The following is a 21,683-nucleotide window of genomic DNA, read 5'->3' as shown; positions in this document are numbered from 1 at the left end:
TAATCAGTCTTTCAATGACTACTGACATTTGACTAGTAGTCAACTTTATGGCGAATTCACTGCAAATTACTGCAGGTTACTTCACCTAGAAATGCACTTACAATTCAATGTATAAGGATACTTACTCATAAAACTGTTCCCTGTAGGTGCTATCAAAGCTATCAACATCCTCATCATTAACTTGCCAGAATGGAATCAAGCCATTTATCCCACTTGATATATTACATTCCATAACTACATGAGAGCCTACAAAAAACATTTAAATACAGCAATTGAAGGTCTTGTAACAGAAGCAGGATCAAGTGATTAGGGAACAGCTGGGGAAAGGAGGGATACTGAAAAACCCACTTACCTTATGAAAAGCATAGACCTTAAAACTCATCCATTTGTAATCTGCACTTGGGTGTCCCCAGTCTGGATACAAATTCCACCCTAAATGTAGGTGTCTAAATGTTCATGTCTACATGTGAGCTAGATGTCTAAGCCAGTAACAGAGTTCAGCTCTGCTGGAGTCCACTCACATTAAAGTAGACACCTGGACCTTATCAACTGAATGGCTCTCCAGACTACAACGACAGATCTCAGTGCTCAAACCAGTTGCATGTACACAGTATGGTGACATCTGAGATGCTCTCCAGCATCCAAGGCATCCATATGGAGGTGGGAGATAATACTGCAGACCTTCAAGAAACCTGCACTGCTAGAGTAGGCAGACCACCCAAAACAGCACAAGACATCTATGTGTAGGCAACTGAATTGAGCCCCCATTGATAATAGTATGAATTAAGGCCCCTAGTTCATATGGAGATACCCATGTGTAGACAACTACACCCTGGAGCATTTTTAGTGACCATGCATATCTTTACTCCAGATCAGAGTCTTTTGGCCAACACTGTCCACTGGGACGGTTTCTGAATACCCTCACACTCTGCTCCCAGAGCAAGCTCACCTGTCACTCAGCTCTTTTGCCACCAACAGTCCAGATCCTACAAAATGCCTCAGTATTAAGACAGCAAGCCAAGTTGCAGCATATATTTATTGCCATTGTACCTCAGAGGGCTCCATTTACAGGAAGGTAAGCAGCTTTCTTGGAGTCCTTTCCTTCTGTATTTTACCCATGGAAGTTATGATTTGATAGAAGGTGGGCTCTCAGTTCACCTATGTAAAGATCTCAGTGTTTCGTTTCCTAGAACCACATCAGATCTAGATGCTTCCACCAAGGGACAGTCTCTATCAAAAGTATGGAATAAACCTTTAGCTCACACGCAAAGCAGTTACTTGAAAGAGTTCACATAGAAATCACAGATGCTCCCCAATCTCTTCCCTCATGTCCTTCCACCACAATAATGATTTTTTTCTAAAGATGTGGTTAGCGCATTGCACAGCAATTCAAAAGGAAGAAAACCTCTTAAGTGTTCCATGCCCTCGATTTCTATACATTTATGAATGTACCATTAAGTTTCTGCACAACCTTCTCCTGCCATTTCTCATTCAAAAATACAGGTGTCTCCAGGTCCATACAGGTTTTTCCAGGTTCTGCCTCACAGGTAGGCATCTAATAGGAGACAAGATTTTTTTTCCCAGCATTCCATTAAAGGTACCAGACAGAGAATATTACTTTTGAATGTGTGGTGGGTTGACCCTAGCTGGATGCCAAGCACCCACCAAAGCCACTCTATCACTCCCCCTCCTCAGCTGGACAGGGGAGAGAAGACATAACAAAAGGCTCGTGAGTCGAGATAAGGACAGGGAGAGATCACTCACCAATTACTGTCACAGGCAAAACAGACTCAACTTGGGGAAATTAGTGTAATTTATTACCAATCAAATCATAGTAGAGTAAAGAGAAATAAAACCTGAATCTTAAGATACCTTCCCCCCACCCCTCCCTTCTTCCCAGGCTCAACTTTACTCCCCATTTCTCTACCTCCTCCCCCTACAGTGTTGCGGGCGGACGGGGAATGGGGGTTGCAGTCAGTTCATCACACGTTGTCTCCGCCGCTCCTTCCTCCTCACGGGGAGGACTCCTCACACTCTTCCCCTGCTCCAGCATGGGGTCTCTCCCATGGGAGACAGTCCTCCACAAACTTCTCCAACCTCGGTCCTTCCCACAGGCTACCATTCTTCACAGACTGCTCTAGCGTGGGCCCCTTCCATGGGGCGGTCTTTCAGGAACAGACTGCTCCAGCGTGGGTCCCCTGCGGGGTCACAAACCCTGCCAGCAAACCTGCTCCAGCCTGGGCTCCTCAATCCATGGGTCCATAGGTCCTGCCAGGACCCTGCTCCAGCACAGGCTTCCCACGGGGTCACAGCCTCCTTCAGGCATCCACCTGCTCTGCCGTGGGGTCCTCCACAGGCTGTAGGAGGAGATCTGCTCCACCGTGGACCTCCATGGGCTGCAGGGGGGCAGCCTGCCTCACCATGGTCTTCACCACGGGCTGCAGGGGAATCTCTGCTCCGGCACCTGGAGCACCTCCTCCTCCTCCTCCTCCTTCGCTGACCTTGATGTCTGCAGAGTTGTTCCTCTCACATATTCTCACTCCTCTCTCTGGCTGCAGTTTCTCCTGCGCAGTTTGGGGTTTTTTTTGCCTTCTTAAACGTGTTATCCCGGAGGCGCTACCACCATCACTGATGGGCTCAGCCTTGGCCAGCATCGGGTCCGTCTTGGAGCTGGCTGGCATTGGCTCTATCGGACATGGGGGAAACTTCTAGCAGCTTCTCACAAAAGCCACCCCTGTACCCCCCCCCCCCACTACCAAAACCTTGCCATACAAACCCAATACAGAATGGCAGTGCCTTTTTTAACAAAACAAAAAAAGAGCTTCACCAGCTTCCATTAGAGAGTCCCCCTGTAGTAGGGAATTGTTCGTAGTTGTTCAGTAGCCACAATAAACCCACTCTGTGGGTGAAGGCTTTGTGTCTCCTTTAGTCTCATGTGTGACTGCTTTCCTAATGTCTGTAAAGCAATCAAGGCTGGGTTTGTTCATCTTAGCTGGCCTAAAGCATCCAGTAATACACCAGCAACTTTTAATTAATGCAGTGTCCAAGCCATAACAAATATGGACCAAATGCTATTCTAAAATAAGGAGTCTACACAAGTGGTCACATAACACATCTTAATATAGGCTGAGAATCACAGGCAGCCCCTGGACTAGTAATTGCTCTATTCTCAGCAAGTACTATCAAAAAAACTACTAGAAAATCCTAAAGGATGTCTTCAGTAAATTAAAGAGCCTTTTAAGGGCCTATGCACTCCTTCTGAGTGGAGGTTGCATTGGTCAGAATTTTTCTGAACTAAATGGGAAGTCATAAGTAATTACCAGTCAGAACTGGGGACGAGATTTACAGGATATTTTAATGGGTGGGAGATGCAGTACAGGGAAGCCCCACCGTAATATTACTTCATTTCTTCCACAGTTACAATAACAAAGGAAAAGGAAAGTTTTCACACATGAAGATTAGCATTATGTGAGGTAAAAAAATGACTGTGGCAAGTCTCTCTATTTCAGTCTAAGATCTGGTGAACAAATTTCCTTATCAGTGGAAGAGCACAAATAAAGCTTTTCAGGCATGCAACTGTAATGAAGCCAGAGAAGATGTAATTACCAGAAAAGAAGAGGCTGCTGAGCCATTTCTGAATATTTCCAATAGAATTAAATAACCATCTGAAGACTGCAGGACTGTAAGTCTAGAAAATAATACTGTTTGTATCAGATCCTGAATATTCCCACTGTTAAAACAAAGCCTTCTGGACTTTGGAGGAACATAATTTCTATTAAAGCTCATTCATTATTCTGGTCAACATCTACTCATCCTCACCAGAACCTGGCAACTTCAGAATGAGATATCTTTCACAAGTTGTTGAGGTCAAAAAGAAAAGAAAAAAAATCAAACCACCAAAAAACAAAACAACTGCAACAAAAAACAACTCCAAACAAACAAAACCACAAAACCCACTGGTATTTCAGTGCCGTTCACTTTAGTTTAATACCATATACTCAAAGTTAGAATTTGGGCCAGAAAAAATGTTTCACATAATGTGAAAAGAAGGATGACGCCTCAACATGAGAAAAGAACACCTGATATACACAGTATTTACAAGATCAATGTCAGAAAAAGCAGCAGCAAAAATAGCTGTGTTATGCGGGACTACCATCAATGTGATGTACATAAGAATAATCCACAATGCTCTGGCCTCAGCTCCTGTATGGTGTCAGAGCCCCAATGCAACCTTTCCTCAGAGCTTCTCTACTGACCTAATTGGTAATAATTCTTCCTCAAAAGATTACAAGACAGCTTAGATCCCGTACTAGGAAATTCTAGTAAATGGCCAATCACACTTCTCCAAAGTCAGTTAATGCCCTTTTTAATCAAATACTTTGTTTGAAACAGTACTTCTTGGTGCAAAACAAGTAAAAAAATACAGTTCAAGCAGCTCCAAAACTCATTCTTCTGGGCTACATCAGTAGAACACAACTCTGTCTGATATATGGTGCAATCTAAACATGTATAAATTTGCTTAGGAAAAGACGTGAATACCATATACTTGGCCCATAGAATCACAGCATAAATGAGGCTGGGAAGAGACTTTGGGAGGTCTCTAGTCCAATTTCCTGCTCAAAGCAGGGCCAGCTCTGAAGTCTGACCAGGCTGCTCAGAGCTTTACCCAGCCAGGTTCCAAAACCTCCAAGAACAGAGGCTGCACAACTTCTCTGGGGAGCCTGCTGTGCTGCCTGGCTGTCTTCACTGGGAAAAAGTTATTCCTTATATCCAGAATCTCTTGTTTAAGAAATTTCAAAAATAAACAATACCTGGGATATCCATCAACTAGCAGCTCACTGTTTCACAAAACATCTCTATCTGAAACCTTTTAATACTCTAGAACGAGGAATAAAATCCAGGTTGTGGAGAGGGAAGGGAGACAGGAAACATACAAGAGGAAGAAAAGCTACTGAACTGGTCAACTGGTAACTACCCTAGCACGTTACATATATGTAACCATATTTCCACAGATATCAAGGATATCGTAGAATCATAGAATGGTTTGGGTTGGAAGCGACCTTAAAGATCATCTGGTTCCAACCCCCCTGCCATGGGCAGAGACACCTTCCACTAGACCAGCTTGCTCAGAGACCCATCCAGCCTGGCCTTGAACACTTCCAGGGATGGGGCATCCACAATTTCTCTGGGCAACCTGTTCCCATGCCTCACCACCCTCATGGTGAAGAATTTCTTCCTTATATCCAATCTAAATCTACCCTCCTTTAGTTAAAGCCATTGCCCCTTGTCCTGTCACTATGTGCCCTTGTAAAAAGTCCATCTCCAGCTTTCTTGTAGGCCTCCTTCAGGTACTGGAACGCTGCTATAAGGTCTCCCTGGAGCCTTCTCTTCTCCAGGCTGAACAACCACATAGGAGAGGTGCTCCAGCCCTCTGATCATCTTCATGACCCCCCTCTGCACCTGCTCCAACAGGTCCATGACCTTCTTATGTTGGGGCCCCAGAGCTGAACGCAGTACTCCAGGTGGGGTCTCACAAGAGCAGAGTAGAGAGGGAGAATCACCTCCCTCAACCTGCTGGCCACTATTCTTTTGATGCAGCCCAGGATACGGTTGGCTTTCTGGGCTGCAAGCACACATTGCTGGGTCATGTTGAGCTTCTCATCAACCAACACCCCCAAGTCCTTCTCCTCAGGGCTGCACTCAATCCATTCTCTGCCCAGCCTGTATTTGTGCTTGGGATTGCCTCGACCCATGTGCAGGACCTTGTACTTGGCCTTGTTGAACTTCATGAGGTTCGCAGGGGCCCACCTTTCCAGCCTGTGAAGGTTCCTCTGGATGGCATCCCTACCCTCCAGCGTGTTGACTGCACCACACAGCTTGCTGTCATCGGCAAACTTGTCTATGTCAAGACATATACACTGAGAAGTGGTACAAAGGACAGATGGCAATAATAAAAAAAAAATATGCATCCCACCCAACACTGCTGGTCAAGAGACTCCAATCTTAGGTACACAGTTATTCCCCCTGCAAATTACTTGTGGGAATCATGTTCTATCATCTGTCTTCCAGATATCCTCAATCCATGTGCCTATCTCCCACTCTTGCTGAAGTCAGTGGAACTGTTCACGTGTTATTTCAGAAAGACCAGGAGCTTATTTGTTTTACTGAATATTAATGACTTCTTAAATAGTAACTACTTACCAAGTTCTACTTCAATTGTATTGTTCTTCGGGTAAATAAACTCTGGTATCATGTGCAGTGGTCCTTCTAACAGAAACAAAGAGAAAAATAAAGTCTTCAGGCAAGAGGAGTCCCACAACTTACTTCAACTGATAGTTTTACAATGGTTTTGTTTTATTGTTTGGTACTATTGTAGCTCCATACTTACTATCAGTTTCAAATTTACAACAGAAAATATCCCAAGAGATTTGCTGTACTCTATCCAAATCATTCTATTTTAGCTTCCAAGTTAACAAAAGGTTTTAGCTTACTTTAAAAATACTTGTTAAAAAAAAAAATCTCAAATTTACTAGTAGTTGATATAAAAGTAATACGAAATGAGAAAACAAAAACAAAACCAAAAAATGCAATTAACTTTGTCAGAGAGATGCATAAGGAAAAGAAAGATGGATTGTATCGACAACCTCCTAGACCAGGTGAATAGCTATTTAAGTAACAGAGTAAACAAACACACACTTAAACTGGGCTGGAATTGTATCATTCTGCACAATACATAGACTCACTGCTAACAACCCACTGTTCTGGTATTACCTATCTGAAGTCAGAATTTTGATTTAATCTAAAAAGATGGACACTCTACCTCCAGCCAACTTTTCCGACAGGACTACTATCATGTTACTGGTCAGGTCATCAGCAACGTTGCCTACAAAGATGCAATCACAACAATCACAGCAATAAACGACAGTACTGGGAGAGTGAGACAGGCGGCTTCGTGTCCTGTCAGATGCGCAAATGCACAACCAAGTGCTAACAGTAAGCCAATCCTTTCCAGAGGAAGATTCAACTTTATAGCATTTATGCAGCTTGTCACATCTCCTTTCCCATCAATTGAGATCCTAGTGAACTGTGGAAGCAAGTTCACCAACAGGGCCACAAGCAGGTGTTTTGCTGTGATGGTCTCAGCAAAAATCCCTGTTTTTTTTTTTTAAATTTATTTAATTTAATGGTGCATTATTTGTTCTAGTGAAAACAACCCCCTCTCCCCCAGTAACCACTGCCTCCTCCTAATTCTCATTCCTAACCCCGCATTTCTCATTTTCCTATGATAATTCTTCCTCAGAAGCAATGCTCAAGGGTGGCAACATTCATTATTGTATTTTAATTTTAGCATTCAGGAAAAAATTAATTAAAGAAGATTTGCAACTGTAATTTCACAGACCTGAAAAGTAACATGCCAAGTAGCTTATGCCTGCATACAAACATCTACAGCAGAGCCAAAAAGAGAAGAGAATAACCTCAATGCACTCACCTTTAACCTCTAGACTTATGGTTCGTGAAACATTATATTGTTTTCCCATGTATGTATATACCATACGGCATGTGTAGTTTCCTCTGTCTTGTACAGTTACGTTGTAAATCAAGACAGAATTTTCACCCTCTGCCAAAAGAAGTCGCTTGTCTTCAAGAAATCCAGGCTTACACTCCTAAATATATCAAAAGTACCTCTGATTTAAGGGAACTAATAATCTGATAATTAAATAAGTTACTGAACTCTACTGATTATTAAAATACTTGCCAAATACTGATGTTTCTGAAAGACACGATGTGGGTTCTTATCCAAGCGTCACTACGCTGTAACACGAAGCCTGATGCTGTCTTGCTGCATTTGCACTTTTTAAAAAAAATCACTGCAGCCAATTCTTTAAGTGTTCAAATGCTGTGTTTTAGTTCAAGCTATTTAACAAAGGCAGTGACAGTTATCTATTTCAGGTGTAATAAAAGTTATTACACACATAGCAGAGTTTATGAGAATACATGCCTGCGTTGCTACTTCACCGAGATGAATGAGCGCTGCTGTAGCAGTGCCTCGTGCTGTTGGGTGTATTACCGTTTCTGTGGCAATGCAAATACAGTGAAAAACTTCCTTCTCTTCCCTGACCTATAAGCAGTTTAGAATCACTTAATCTCAAAAGAAGATGTATAGGTGCAGCACCAAGGTTATTTTACATGTACAGGCCCATGTAGCTACTTTAATACCAGCATCAGAATTAAGAGTTGAGCTACTAAGAATTTCACCTTAACACAGACAAAATACATGTTTCTAAGCTTGCATAGACTACAGAGTATTTTGGCAGAATCAGAGCAAGAGGCATAAGAATACCACACCATGATCAACAGATAGGACAAGCCTAATATTCTGCAAAACTGAAATAATTATGCAAAGCCTTGTATTTAAGGAAACACACAAGTTTTAAAACTTCTTATCTACATAAAATAATCAAAGGATAAACTAGATTTTCACAAATCAACAAACCAAAAGACATGCTTTTCACTCTGAAAAAGCTTGCAATCCAAAAATGGACAATTGTTTTGTTAAAATATGCCTCCCATACCTCCTTACACCTCCCCAATAGCACAGCAAGGCAGATGCCTTACTCAAACTGTAGAAAAAAAACCCTTCCCTTCCAAAAGCTGCTTTTCACAGTTACTTCATAACACATTTTAAATAGAATATTTCCTATCTTGTATATCTGAAATACACATGCACAATACCTTATACCAGTGTACTTCAGGTTGATTATTGTCTTCATCTTTAAAATGTTCTAGATCAGGGCATATAATCTTTCCAGTATTTGTGCTCACCACTTTTTGTTCAAACTTCATTTTTTCGTTAAAACACAAACCGTTATCGTTCTTAAAAACTGTTAAATTTATAGTTTTTTTGTTAGAGTGGTTAAGGCTCCTGTAATGAGAACAGCAGACAAGTCAGGTCATTAACAATAACGTTGTTTCCAGCAAGCCAGCGAGTTTACGGAGAGGGACTGCAGCATCTCCACCAGGCTTGCCTCTAACACCCCTGCTACCTCCCCCCCTAGCTCTTAAACACCACCCTCAGCTCCTCACCCCCTGTTCCAGACTGAGACAGATGGGAATAAGCTCTGATTTTGTGTTGTGAGCAGAAGTGGAGTCTGCTCTGGAAGCACCGGAGGGGAAGCCAGGGCTTGTCACAGCACCAACCCAGCCTTGCTAACACACAGTAGCGGAGGGTAACCCAAAACATATCTGCACTGGAACACCCTCGGTGCCAAACAAACAGGAGAAGACGATGGGTTCATCTCAGCACTCCTTGGAGGGACATATCAAGAAAAATAGGCTGTAACTCTTAGCTGAAGAGAGACAAAGCTTTTGAATAACATATATATCAAGGTGCAATATAAATGTGAAAACACTTCACGCTGAGAGCTCGCAAGAACATGTGGTACAGTAGCTCTGCAGAGGAGAGATGGCACTAGAAACCAGAAGCCTATGCCAGAAGTAAAGGAATACTCTCTATTAATTCACTGCTCAACTCTTCGTTTCTCAATGCTATGCTAAAGGAGAAGTTTCAAGAAGAGTGAACTGCATGTTTTGACAGTCCTGGCTTCAACTTCTATATACTGCACCTTGACAAGTTCTGTAATTAAGCTTTAAGCAACTGATGCACAAAATGTAGCCTACAGTTAACACAACTGAACTTTAGGAAGTTTTTTGTCCTGCTAACATTATGCAAGCCAGGGATGTGAGGTGCCCACAGGAACACATCTCATGGCTAGAATAACTAGAAACATAGCAGGAAAGGCTAGATTAAAATTATTTAACTGGGTAGCTTTGAAAGGATTACATTTCTTCTAACTTCCAATTTTAGCTTCGTTATCGACTCCGCAGCAGGAAGGTGCAAAGTCCTGTGAGGTGTGCCTCACTGGAAGTTTTTGCTAATCACTGTTACTACATTCACAACCCAAACCCCTTCAGCATAACTGGTGTACTATACGCACACCAGTACACACAACTGCACACTACTAAAACAAATTTTAGTGCCCATGGGGGTAGATGCCCCATCCCTGGAAACATTCAAGGTCAGGTTGGATGGGGCTCTGAGCAACCTGATTGAGTTGAAGATGTCCCTGCTCACTGCAGGGGGGCTGGACTAGATGACCTTTAGAGGTCCCTTCCAACCCAAACTATTCTATGATTCTATGAAATTTTGGGTCACCCAAAAAGCCTGCATTGGCTGTTCTCAATGTGCTGTGGCAAGACCAGGAAGAAAAAAAACAATTTCTGTGTGCCTCCCCAAAATGAATTTCCTGTTCAGCACACAGTGAATTTCAGCCATTATAAATACAATTTGACCACCTTGTCACATTGTGGCACCACAAAGTGGTGAAGTCCAGTGCACTAATCTGAGCTGTAAATATGGCAAGAGCTTTAAAGTACCGAAGAGGTGAAAAGAATCTATTCCTCTTTCCTTCTTCTCTGTGCACTCAGATCTTTTGAGCAGTACTGGGGAGGCATTACTTTCTCTGTCTCTAAAGCTGTCTAGCACAGTGCTTTGTTCTTCACATGCATTCTCATTTTTGACCAGTAACATTTGGTAACTTTTTAAAATAAAACATAAGAATGGTTTTCTGCCTTTTAATTTGTAAATTTTTAAAAGGATTCCCAAAAAGTCGCTAAGCTCTCCAGAAAGCCCGCATGTGGTGATACTGCATAACATGCAGAGTTTGCTCCTCCTAGATCCTTCTTCCATTTAATCATGTCCAATGAAGAAACCAAAATGTTCTTCTGATCTGTCAGTATCAAACAGCAATTTCAACACAGGAAAAGCTGAAGCAGTTAAGACTTTCCCCTGTGACCTTACACTTCATCCAAAACAAACAAAACACAAACAACCCACACAGACCACTGTTAGTATTATCATGCCTTAATATAAGGAGTCTTCTGTATGAACCACTTTTGCAATGCTACATGTGAAAAGAAAGAAAAAAAAGGCAGCACGCAGAAACAAAAAGCATGGTCAGAACAGTGCTTTTAACTGATCTAACCTTTCTACCTAAACCAAAAAATTCTGTACGCTCAAGTTCCACGAATATATCATCACACTTGTAAGCATTAGCAACCCAGTTGTTTCCCTCCTCCCTTCCTTACCTTACATCACATTCATAAAGTCCAGAATCTTCCAGCGTTGCAGGAATAAACCAAAGCAAGCCCTCTCGCTGATGGATCCTGGCATCTCTCTCTGTGGTTACTGGTGTAGCGCTACCATTTTTATACCATGTCAGATTGTAATCAGAGTGAAGCACTGGCAATGTAATTATTGGGCAGCTAATAGCTGTAGGCTCTCCAACAAGCACAAAGTAATCACAAATAACACATTTTTCTATTAAAAAAAAAAAAAAGAAAAACACTCATCAATGCTTTTAATCTGTATACTTTTATGTTTTAGAAGTATTAATATCCATTCCAAGTTACACAGAATTAGAAAATAAACTTTCTGTAACAATTTACTATTAAAACACTGCAAGGCTACCATTTTTCGTTTGTTTAGCACCTTCTGGTTGAGGATCTAAACCACACATTTTACAAAGCTTAAGCCACAACTTCCCTCTATTAAGGCAGTCAGCAACAAGCACGTGTAAATCCAATAGCCTCAGTGCAAACCAGGGTATAAGAAGATACATGGGATTCACCAAACAACACAAGCTGCACAACTCACCTGTCGTGTCCTTGTTATCTGAGCATGTTAATGCTTTTGCAGAATTACCAGATTCTTAATGTAGCTATATCTATGAAAAGCATGGCGCAAACAGTAGCAGTGCAGAGCTCCTCACCATACTCTGGCCATTATGACTGTGGGGCCAAAAACAAATTAGGAAAAAAAAAAAGGGGGGCAAGGGAGGGGGGAAGGTGGAGACAGTTTTTGACCTGAAGCACAAGACAGTACGGAATGAGATCCAGACAAAGAAGTCTGTGAATCAACATGTCATACTACAAAGGAAATTTGGAGAGGCGCAGTATCTAGATTAAGAAGTCCTGACTATCATATATTATTTCCTTACTACATTTGCAATTTCTGTCATCTTTATCCAGAAGGCGCTTTAAATTATGAACATTATTCTGAACATCACATAAAAGGCAACCATAAACAGAATTTTTATAATTATAGCTGTGTAACAAGTTGACAAGACATAATCATGCAGCCTAGCAAGCAGTTTTTTAAACATCAGCCAAAAAAACACCGGAGAAAGAAGGACAGATACTGCAAGAAGTCATCAAGAACCCAAATCTGCAAGCAAAAACTACTTGGAGAATACCAGTTTAGCAGAAACAGAGCAGGCCATTTGGCTATACAGCTTCCAAACTTTTGCTTACATGTGCAACACTGAATTCCTATGAAACTGCAAAACATCTGACTGAACTGATTTTACAAATCTTGCTGAATGACTGTATAAATACAAAGCTAATGTATTCAATTTCAAGATAAAAGAGTCTTCAGTAATCTTTCCAGTCCCACAACCTTCCTATCACCTAACAAAGATTTCCAAGTAGGTCCCTATGGAGCTTAAACTAATTCAGAAACATTAATATTAGACTGCTTATGCCAAGAGCAGCAAGGCAAGCATCATTAATTTATGTAGTCCTAAACTTCACTGAAAAATTAGATCTACCATTAAAAATATTACTAATTAATTATAAAGGAAACTGAGCCCTACTGCTTTCAGGACTAGAGCTACAGCACATCCCTTAAAGAAGGCACTCAACAGCTAACTCTAAGTCAAGGAAGCCACTCTTTGGACTTTCTTCATAGCAGTCGGGGAGAGGCTAATCAAAGCCTCAGTACCCTAAATTTATGTGGCTAAATTTAAAAATATTTATGTCAATTTGTACATTCCATCCCCAGTGCAACTTCAATCCAAGAAGAGGCATTCGGCATCTTCAATACACTGAAGCAAAAACAAACCCCAAATCCACTGTTTGCTCTCAGCAACTCTTTTCTACTAAATACACACAACTCATCGCTTACAGGTTTTCTTTTTTAAAATGGTAATTTCAGCAACGTATTTAACCTACCAGCACTGAACAGAGGTATCAGTAGAATGAGACAACCAATGAGCAAAACCGTAGATGTCATCTTTTGCTGCAAAGAAGAATTTTTTTCCATTAGTGTGGTAAGAGTGTTCAAGCTGTACTGTCCTCTGCACCCTGCATTACTCCTTAAAAAAATCAGGAGAAGCATTAGTCATCTTGGGGAGGGAAAAAATGGGTTTGGTGATTTAGCCCCAGCCTTTGAAGATTTCAACTACAGCAACTGTTGGCCTCCACAGAAGGCTGCTCAGTTTTCAGCTTTCTACTGGAATTTTTCCAAATTTCTACTGGAATAACTCTTGCATAAAGTGTAATTTTATTTTGCCAGCATAGTTAAGCCAAAAAAAAAAAAACAAACCCCAACCCTCTAGCACAGACAAATTATGCTAGCATACAGTGATATAAGCATATATACTGCGTAGTTTAGAAACCAAGCTTGATTAAGCTACTCCTCTGTCCCCATGTTTATGAGAGATACAACCACAGAGATGTATGAGGTTTCATTCTTTGAACTGTTCTTGTACAGTTGAGGCAGCACTGCTTTTAAGAGCAGATGAACTCATAGCTCTTTGCAGGACAAGCACACTGCAACTCCAGTGTGATCTGGCACTTAAACTGGCGTCTAAAGTCAAACATGTCGAAACCGCAGCTAACATGAATTACTGTGGTCAGACACAAAACAAAGCGTTCAAGAATTGTAGTTTCACTTCACACCTCAGGTCTTATTTGCAGCCTTCTCCATCAAAGACGTGACTGAACAGACACCCACTGCCCTCACTACCCACAAGCGGCTTCCATGAAACCTCTAGATCTTAACCAAGTCCGGCTCCCCTCTCAGATGCACCTGCTTTTTCTTGGCAAGATGTCACCAGAGCCCTTCCCAAGCCTTCTACTGTCAGCCACCTGGCAAACACTTAACCCCTTTCCCTTCTGACAGCTCCTTGTAGGTTAAGGTCTGTATTTAGCTGTCTTGCCTTTCCTCCGTTCCTGACTTATTTTGCATGTTGCTCTCTCTCACTCTAAAGCAATCTGGTTTCCCACATAGCAGTCCATTACAAAACATTCATTGCACAGGTCCTAGTTAATATTTGTCTTCTACTCAGCTAAAAATGGCTGGAAGAAGAGATGACATTCCCCGAAAAACACACATGGCCTTGAGTTACTTTTATATCCAATGTAGTTCACTTTAGCGGTAAATAATCCACACCAGCTCCTTCTTTTGAAACATTTTATACGCAGAAGTGTTGGGGTAGTCGGGAGGGACACACAGAGCAGAGTTCAACACTTTAATGTAACAGCCTCCAAGTACGTACTTCTTTTGGACAGTTAATTTGACAAAGTACTCATACCATAGTCTTTATTTAGTTGCCTTGTATGTGGTTTTCCTGTAACTTGCCAATGAGCTGATCATCATTCTTGGAGTTTCAGTTTACCTGTAAAGAGTGGAGAAGGGGAAGGGAGAAGGGGAAAAAAGGATTTTACAAAACACACCACTTGGACAGCAGCATACACATACAAAACCAAATTTTCTACAGACATCCTAAATGTAAAAGCAAGAGCATCCTTCTGCCTACACTAGAGATGACTTAAAACAAGAGAGCAACAACAAAACTTGCAGTAAAGATTGACCAAGAATTCTAGCAAAGACCTTTGGAAAATGAAGTTTCTGTAAAAAACAAGATAACATCACACAGGCATCAAGCAACCCACAAAACTAGACCTAAGCAGCCACTTCGTAGGACAGATCTAACCGCTAAAAGGAAACAAAGAATACTTAAATTTAGGACAAGATAAGAATAACTAAGCAACCCAACAGGTTAAGCTTTATATTTTGCACTCATTACTGGTCTCCAGTACCAAGGGTGCATGTCTTTCTAATATTGTATGCTAAAGCTCAACTTTTTTAAAGTCCTATTCTTTCAAAATTCACACACACACACCCCCTTCAAATATTGCAGCAGTAAAGCTTAAAAACTCTGGAAAGAAGGGAAGAAGCCTCTAGCTTTTGTAGTTGCAATACCTCACAGTATATGGACCATTTCTATTCTGGTCAGTACAATTTCAAGTGACTACACAAGGTTTTTACACTTTTTCTTAAGCAGAATATACAGAAAAACACCACCCAAAATCCACAAATATGAAACAGCAAACTTTGTTTATAAAGCAGATGTTTGGTCACATACCTAACAACTTCGGCCTTGTAGTGTCTTCTATCCCAGTCTCAGCAATATGAAATGCCTCTGTGATACAACCACAGAAGCTCAAAAATCTGGCTTATGTAGAGAGAATGGCAATTTCACTGACAAAAAAATTTCACTGATGAAAAGTTCACTGCCTACATACTTAGTTTGGAAAACTGTTTCAGCTCAAAGCTTGCTGGGCTTAAAGGAAAAATGTACATGAAGTCTTTTAAGAAATAAGGAAAAAAACCACCACCAACAAGAAACAAACAAAACCCCACACCACCAACCAACCATGTTTGTGGTTCGAGCTACTAAAAAAGAAAAGGTTTGATTTCCAAGTTACTTTCCTAATATTTACCTTCCCATAGTTAAAATACAACTTACTACGACTCCTTCAAATTTCTAAAATTACTATCTTGAAAACAGAACTAGAAAACATGTGGACCTAATTTAAGATACTGACTTTTTGTTCTTTGCAGGATGTCTGTCTTCACAGAACTTGCCCTTTTACTTGCCTTGGCACACTGCCAACTTTAAATGCCATTAAGAACAGGTTTAGAGACATATTGGGTCCCCAAGTCTGCATGCAGCAGAATTAGCAAACTTGTCCTTCACGAAGCTGTGCGAAACACATAGCTGTATCTCTGTTTTCCAAATTTTCTATCTCCAATTTTTAAAAGATTTTACTTGTAAATAATTTATAAATACATGGACATGACAGATCCTTGCAAAGACCAACACAATGAGAAAATGCTCAAGACAGCAGCACAGAAAGCATCTCAGCCCCTCAGCTGTGTATCAGCATGTCGCTGTTAATTTAAGCAGCTTTCAATATTGATCACTGTCTATGGGGGACTCATTACAGCAAAGGCAACCAACAGATTCTTAGCCTTTGAGCCATGCAGAGGAACACAGAAATTGTGGTTCAAAGGCAACTCATTATAATCGCTGAAAACAACATAATAGCACAGAGGTGTGAAGTGTCCCAATTTAGTGGCACGCCTATACAAAAGAACTGCATTAACCTTCTAAGTAAAAATTCAATACAGTTTAACTGAAATGGGGGCAGAAGGGTGTGGAGAACCAAACCCGTGTATCGCCACTTGCTCCAAAGTAGGACCAAAGATTCAACCCCCCACAACAATTCATTCATACAGCTCACGCCTTGTTCCTTGTTGTTTAGCTGCCTACCAGGGTTCAACCTTGATAGCAAAGCAAGATAAAATTTCTAACAGACTATACCTTGTTTCCAGTCTACCTCTTCTGAGGTCCCAACTTTCCTGTCTAACATGCTCAATATATAAACAAAATGCAGCTGATCATTTTACAGGGGCATGCACGAATGCTGAGTGACACAAAATGATGCACAAGCACCCTCTAGAAGGGGACCTGGTTATCTCCTGTGGTATTCTGACACTGAAGTGATGACCACAAACTTTAGTCCTTAAACGCCGCCTTTCCAGACAATCCTGCAAGTTGCAGGACTACAGAAAAGTCATACCTTTAAGGAAAGCCCATTATCCAAGACATTCTGTTGAAGCTACAATCAAAATGAAGTCACAGAAATCAAAGAATATTCACAAAGAAGCCTGCAATAGTTAAACCTTTATAAGCTAAATTCCAGTTCAACTTTGAGACAAAGTATTAACCACTTTAAATCTGAATCTGAACAAAGTGTTTGCTACAGGTACTGCCTCAATGTTCACCAAAGCACAGCAGGAGGGCAAAAAGGAAAAAAAAAAAAAAAAAAAAGAAGAAGATATCTGTAGCTCTACATAACTGGCCACCATCGGTTGACTGTAGTACGGTGAAGAGCTACCTATCCACCCACTTCTACCTCACCTCAAACTGGAGGCAATGACAGCATGCAAACCACCTTTCAAGGACCAATCTTATCAGTATTCAAATCAATTGAAAACAGTACCTCCTTTCAGCATCAAGTGGAAGGAGCTCATTTCGCAGTCAGCACTTTGAAGACTTTTCTATGTCATTTCAACTCCCAATACCTGTCAATATAAAGTAATACAGACTTTAATGTGGAATAGTTCTTACTCAAGCCCAAAGTAATTTATTACTTTTCCACTAACATTTTCAAAGCACAGTTAAGAACCATTTAAAAGGTTCAGAAGGGCTCATGCAGATAAAACTGTATGTATCAAAAACACAGTGATGCAAAGTATTAAAAAATTAATGTATTACTCTTGGGGAGGCGGGGAGGAAATCAGTAGTATCGTTCACGAAAAAAAAGTAATAGGTTTTTCTCATTTAAGGTTTAATTTAAAATACCTGAATTAAGGATTCTGTGTTATAAAACAATTTTTGTGCAAGAGTTTTATGCCAATTTCTCAGCTTTTACAGCACTCCACTTTCGCAATCTATGTGAAAGGCGAGCGTGTTCATATAGTAACTCCAACCTGTTTTTTTGAGAATCCAAGCACACAGAAACGGTCCAAGTCAAACAAGCACGCAGCTGCTAAATTTACGAAGAAGAAAAACAAAACACATCCCGCATCTTGCTCGAGCCCCTGATGAAAACTCTCCAAATTTAACAGCTGCTGCTGGAAACAAACCTGAACCTGGATTCAGCTCAGTAGCTGCTAACGGGCAGCTCGCTCCTACCAAGCTGCGGCTCCGCAGGCTGCCGCCCAGCGCCGCCTCGGTCGTGCCCAGCACAGGCCCGAGGCCGTCAGGGCAGCTCCTCGCTGGGTTTGATGCTGATATTTCGGCAGGCACCTCTTTCACCCAAGCCTTGCTCTTGTCGTCACATGGAGAGTTAAAAAAAGAGCCCCTGTTTGATCACGGTTGTGCAATAAACAGTTTCTGTAGTGTTTCACCGGGTCAAGATGATTTATGCCAAGCTTTATCCTGCTTCCTGTTACAAGTACTTCAAAAAAAACGTGCTAGCGTCTGGCGCGCCTACAGTCTTCATTTTTATACCGCACGTCCTACCTGGGTTTGTAGAACGCGATACACAACGAGAAAGAAGACACAAATGCAAAACAAAAAATGACTTCCAAGGAAGCTCTTCGGTGCCGTAAAAGCTAGAAAACCAGCAGCCACACGCAGGGGTAGCGGGACTGTGCAAACACAGCCCGCATCGAAACAAACGGCCTCAAACACACGTCTGAAATTACCAGAAACCCAGGGTCTGGTTTTTTGCAAACCGCCAGCGCTGCAGCCTGCCCGCCGAGGAGCTGAGCCCCGCCTGCGCCGCAACCCGCCGACCCGGACACGCCACCGCCCGCTCCCCACGCCGCCGAACAGGAGGCAACCGGGCCACGGCGCGGCGGGAGACACGCGGGGAAGGAAGAGCCCAGCCGCCGCCCGGCCCCCGCCGCAGCCGGGCACCCCGCTGCTGCTGCCGCTGCCGCCCTCCCCGTCACGCCGGCAGCGCTGGAAGCCGCCCGCCGCCCGTCCTTACCTCCGGCCGCTCTCGGGACCCCGCCGGCCGCCCCGGCCCGCGCCACATAGCGGGCGGGCGGGCGGGCGGGCAGCAGGCCCCGCCTCGCCCGGCGAGCCACGGCCGCGGCCGGCGCCTCGCCCCTCCCAGCGGCCGCCGCCGGCCCGCCCCGCCGCCTGCACCGCCCGGGGGCCGGCCCGCTGCCCGCCGGCGGGGCTGTGCTGGGGGCTGGCCTGGGGCGCGGGCTGGGCCCGAGCCGCCCCGGCGGCGGTGGGGGCTCGGGCGGCTGCTTCAGGGTGGGCTGAGCGGCTGTGGGGGGCCCGGCGGGCCGGCCAGCCCCGCCGACCCCCGAGGGCGTGCGAGCGCCTGGCACAGGCGAGCTGGCCCTCATGGTGGCCTCCGTTGGGGCATCTCCCCGCCGTTTGAGCTAACCCTGGCCTCTCTGGCATCAACCCGCTTCCTCGAGCCGCCGCGCCTGGGTGTAGTTCCCCTTCAGGCTGTGATCCTGGGGCGGCCGAGCTGACTTCAGCGCGGTGTGGACGCCAGTTTTCCCTCAGGCTGCCCTTCATGGCAAGCCCTGACCCGGCTGATCTTGCGAAGCGTGAGGGCCCTGCGGCCAGCTCAGCGTGCCGGCTTTGCCGCCGTGAGGGGCTAAGGCCCGTTTGGCAGTTCGGTGGGAGCAGAGGTGTTTCATGTCTTCAAATAACCAGGTCCTACCCCTGCGCCGTGGTGCGTCCGGGACGCGGAGGACGTAACTGCGTGTGCCCTGGGGACCTGTGTGGCCCAAGTGAAACCAGTCCTTGGCAAATCCGGCACCCCACTCACGACGTGAATACAGGGACCCTCTCTTCTGTCTGGTATTTACCAGAACAGACATGTGAGTGCCTGGTGCCACCATTCCCATATTCCGTCACCTGAAGTCGCTTAATGTCTCTATTGGGAGCAGAGCTTTGTTCGCTTTCCGTCATGTAAGTGTTTAGTTTTTATCTGATTCGGTCAGCTGTCCCTTCTACTCTGCCAGGGTATCACTTTTTCAGTTCAAACAGTAGTTTCTTCCTTCAGGGTTTGGGTAGTAATTCTATACAGTTCTCATTGTTTAGTTTGATGGTGAAATGAAACATGTTCAAACATAGAAATGCAAATTTTTCCAGACAGGGAGAAATTTCTCTGGAATTGTTTCCTTGCCCATAGTTTTCAGTTCAGTGTCTTCTCCTCCTTGAATTTGCCTTCACCTACTTCATTTTGGTTCCCATAAGCTTACTTTTAGTCACTCCTCAGAGACATGACTGTAGGGTACTCAGAGTGATTTCTTATCCCCATCTCTGCTTTTATTCAAGATCCACGTGCATTAACTTCATTTACATTCCAGTTGAAGTAAATGTACATTTTAATAAGAATTATAAAAATGGAACGTAAGAAGCTTCACCCTGGGGTTTGAACAATTCCCAAACCAATGTGAAGGGACTTGTTAAGGCTTTGGGAAGATGTGGGAAGGCATGTTTTAACTTTCTAAACAATAGAGGAGATCCTCTGTTCCAGACTCATGGAACCATTACTGTTTCCCAAGTGGGAAGCTCAGGCTTTTTTGGGTAGAAGGGCTAGTTTGCTTCCCTCTTGGTTTCATTAACACTAATTAGAGGAAAGAAAGGATTCTCATGCTGGGCTTCTTCCGTGTTGACAATATCAGGATGAAGAGCTGGATTGCTCCACGGAGCTCTCAGAGAGGAAAGCTGTGAAACATTTACCAGCTTATCCGATAATATAAAGGGGGAGAAGCCCCTTTATGAGCTGGATGGGTACATTTCTATTCCTGTTTCTGTGTGTGCGATGCAAACTCTCATGTCTATTTTAGCGATGCTAAATGCTAATAGAGTCAAGGGTGGTGTTAAGGTGACTGGCTAAAGTAGGGGAACTTCATAGGTCATAGCAATCTTAAGAACAAAGATATTTGAGTGCTCTAAGTGTTTATCTGCCCAATACTTTGTTCCACAATATCCAAAGGATAACAGCAATGCTTCCAATTAAGCTGCACGAAGTTTGAAAGTTGGTGACACAGGGGAGTTCAGAGAATGAAGTGTCTCCCGGTAGCCAGCAATGACCAGCAAAGCTCTCCACCATGTAGCAAGACCATAGGGAGCACGCCAGAAACCCAGCAGTCTCAAGAAAGAGTAACACTTACATATTGGATGTACATAATACTTGTTGAAGTGTTGAAGATAAAATGGTCATTTGTAGAATCTGGCACACATCACTATTTCCATAATTCTGATATCCCATATCTGTCATGACCACACTTTTAAAGTAAAAACCCAAAGCACTCTCTGGCACGCATTTTAGAGAAACTAATCACCCTGAACCAAAAGTACACTTCCAAAAGAACGCGCGTAAGTGTCAGCACTGCCAAATTGTGATTCAGTAGCAAAGTATGCATTTTTCTCAGAGCAGAGGATGTTTCCTAGAGTTTCCTAAGAGTGTTGTGGATGAACTGATCATGAAACATCTAGTAAGACTCCAGTTAGAGAGGAGTAATTCTGCGAATTTCTGTTCTTGTTCCACTGTAGAACCATTTTCCCAAGTGAGTTTTACAACCCAACCTGTTACCTCAATTACACAGTCAACTGTGTGAGTGTACCTAGGTGCCGAGTTCACACATAATTGGGAAAAGCCTGTCATTGATTCCAACCGCAGGCCTCTGAGGCAATGCCAATGCCAGATTGCTGCTAGCGAGACCGCATTGTTCAGAAATCAGTCAGCACCAATAAGCCAGACAGAGGTTTGTGCCCTTCAGTATCCTGGAGTAACTGGCCAGGGTGAACTTCAGAGCAACACAGTAAATTGTTCCCGTCGGCCCTGAGAGGTACAGCTCCTGGGATATCAATCACTGATATTGAAAGTGATGACTATGTCACGCTAGTAAACTCAAAGGCAGTCTGGTAATTCCACTGAAGTTCTCCACAGGGCTCTTTGGACTTGTAGTTTAGTATCAATTAACATGGAGAGCAAGCAAGAAATAAAAA

General features: G+C 43.1%; 1 protein-coding gene across 6 annotated transcripts in view; it reads right to left on the bottom strand.

The window, feature by feature from the left end:
• The window catches only part of LOC104019340 (interleukin-1 receptor type 1), a 37,406-nt gene that overhangs the window by 10,631 nt on the left and 5,092 nt on the right, over window positions 1-21,683 (bottom strand). Inside the window, exons 1-10 of one of the 6 annotated variants that reach the window (XM_087756879.1) lie at window positions 18,688-18,758; window positions 17,191-17,272; window positions 14,433-14,516; window positions 13,069-13,135; window positions 11,146-11,377; window positions 8,734-8,923; window positions 7,490-7,664; window positions 6,821-6,883; window positions 6,202-6,267; window positions 126-246 (exon numbers count right to left, since the gene is read on the bottom strand). In XM_087756879.1, the coding sequence (XP_087613005.1) occupies window positions 126-246; window positions 6,202-6,267; window positions 6,821-6,883; window positions 7,490-7,664; window positions 8,734-8,923; window positions 11,146-11,377; window positions 13,069-13,135; window positions 14,433-14,435 (917 nt within the window). In that variant the 5' untranslated portion in view covers window positions 14,436-14,516; window positions 17,191-17,272; window positions 18,688-18,758. Of the gene's footprint in view, window positions 1-125; window positions 247-6,201; window positions 6,268-6,820; window positions 6,884-7,489; window positions 7,665-8,733; window positions 8,924-11,145; window positions 11,378-13,068; window positions 13,667-14,432; window positions 14,517-15,266; window positions 17,033-17,190; window positions 17,273-17,836; window positions 18,187-18,215; window positions 18,607-18,687; window positions 18,759-21,683 lie in introns of those variants that run through there. The other 5 variants (XM_087756883.1, XM_087756880.1, XM_087756881.1 and 2 more) reach the window with 5 other exon arrangements.

Source organism: Nipponia nippon, unplaced genomic scaffold (genome assembly GCF_047370975.1).
Source record: "Nipponia nippon isolate SJK-2023a ecotype South Korea unplaced genomic scaffold, ASM4737097v1 scaffold_2, whole genome shotgun sequence".
Taxonomy (NCBI): domain Eukaryota; kingdom Metazoa; phylum Chordata; class Aves; order Pelecaniformes; family Threskiornithidae; genus Nipponia; species Nipponia nippon.
This window is presented reverse-complemented; position numbering and strand designations above follow the sequence as displayed.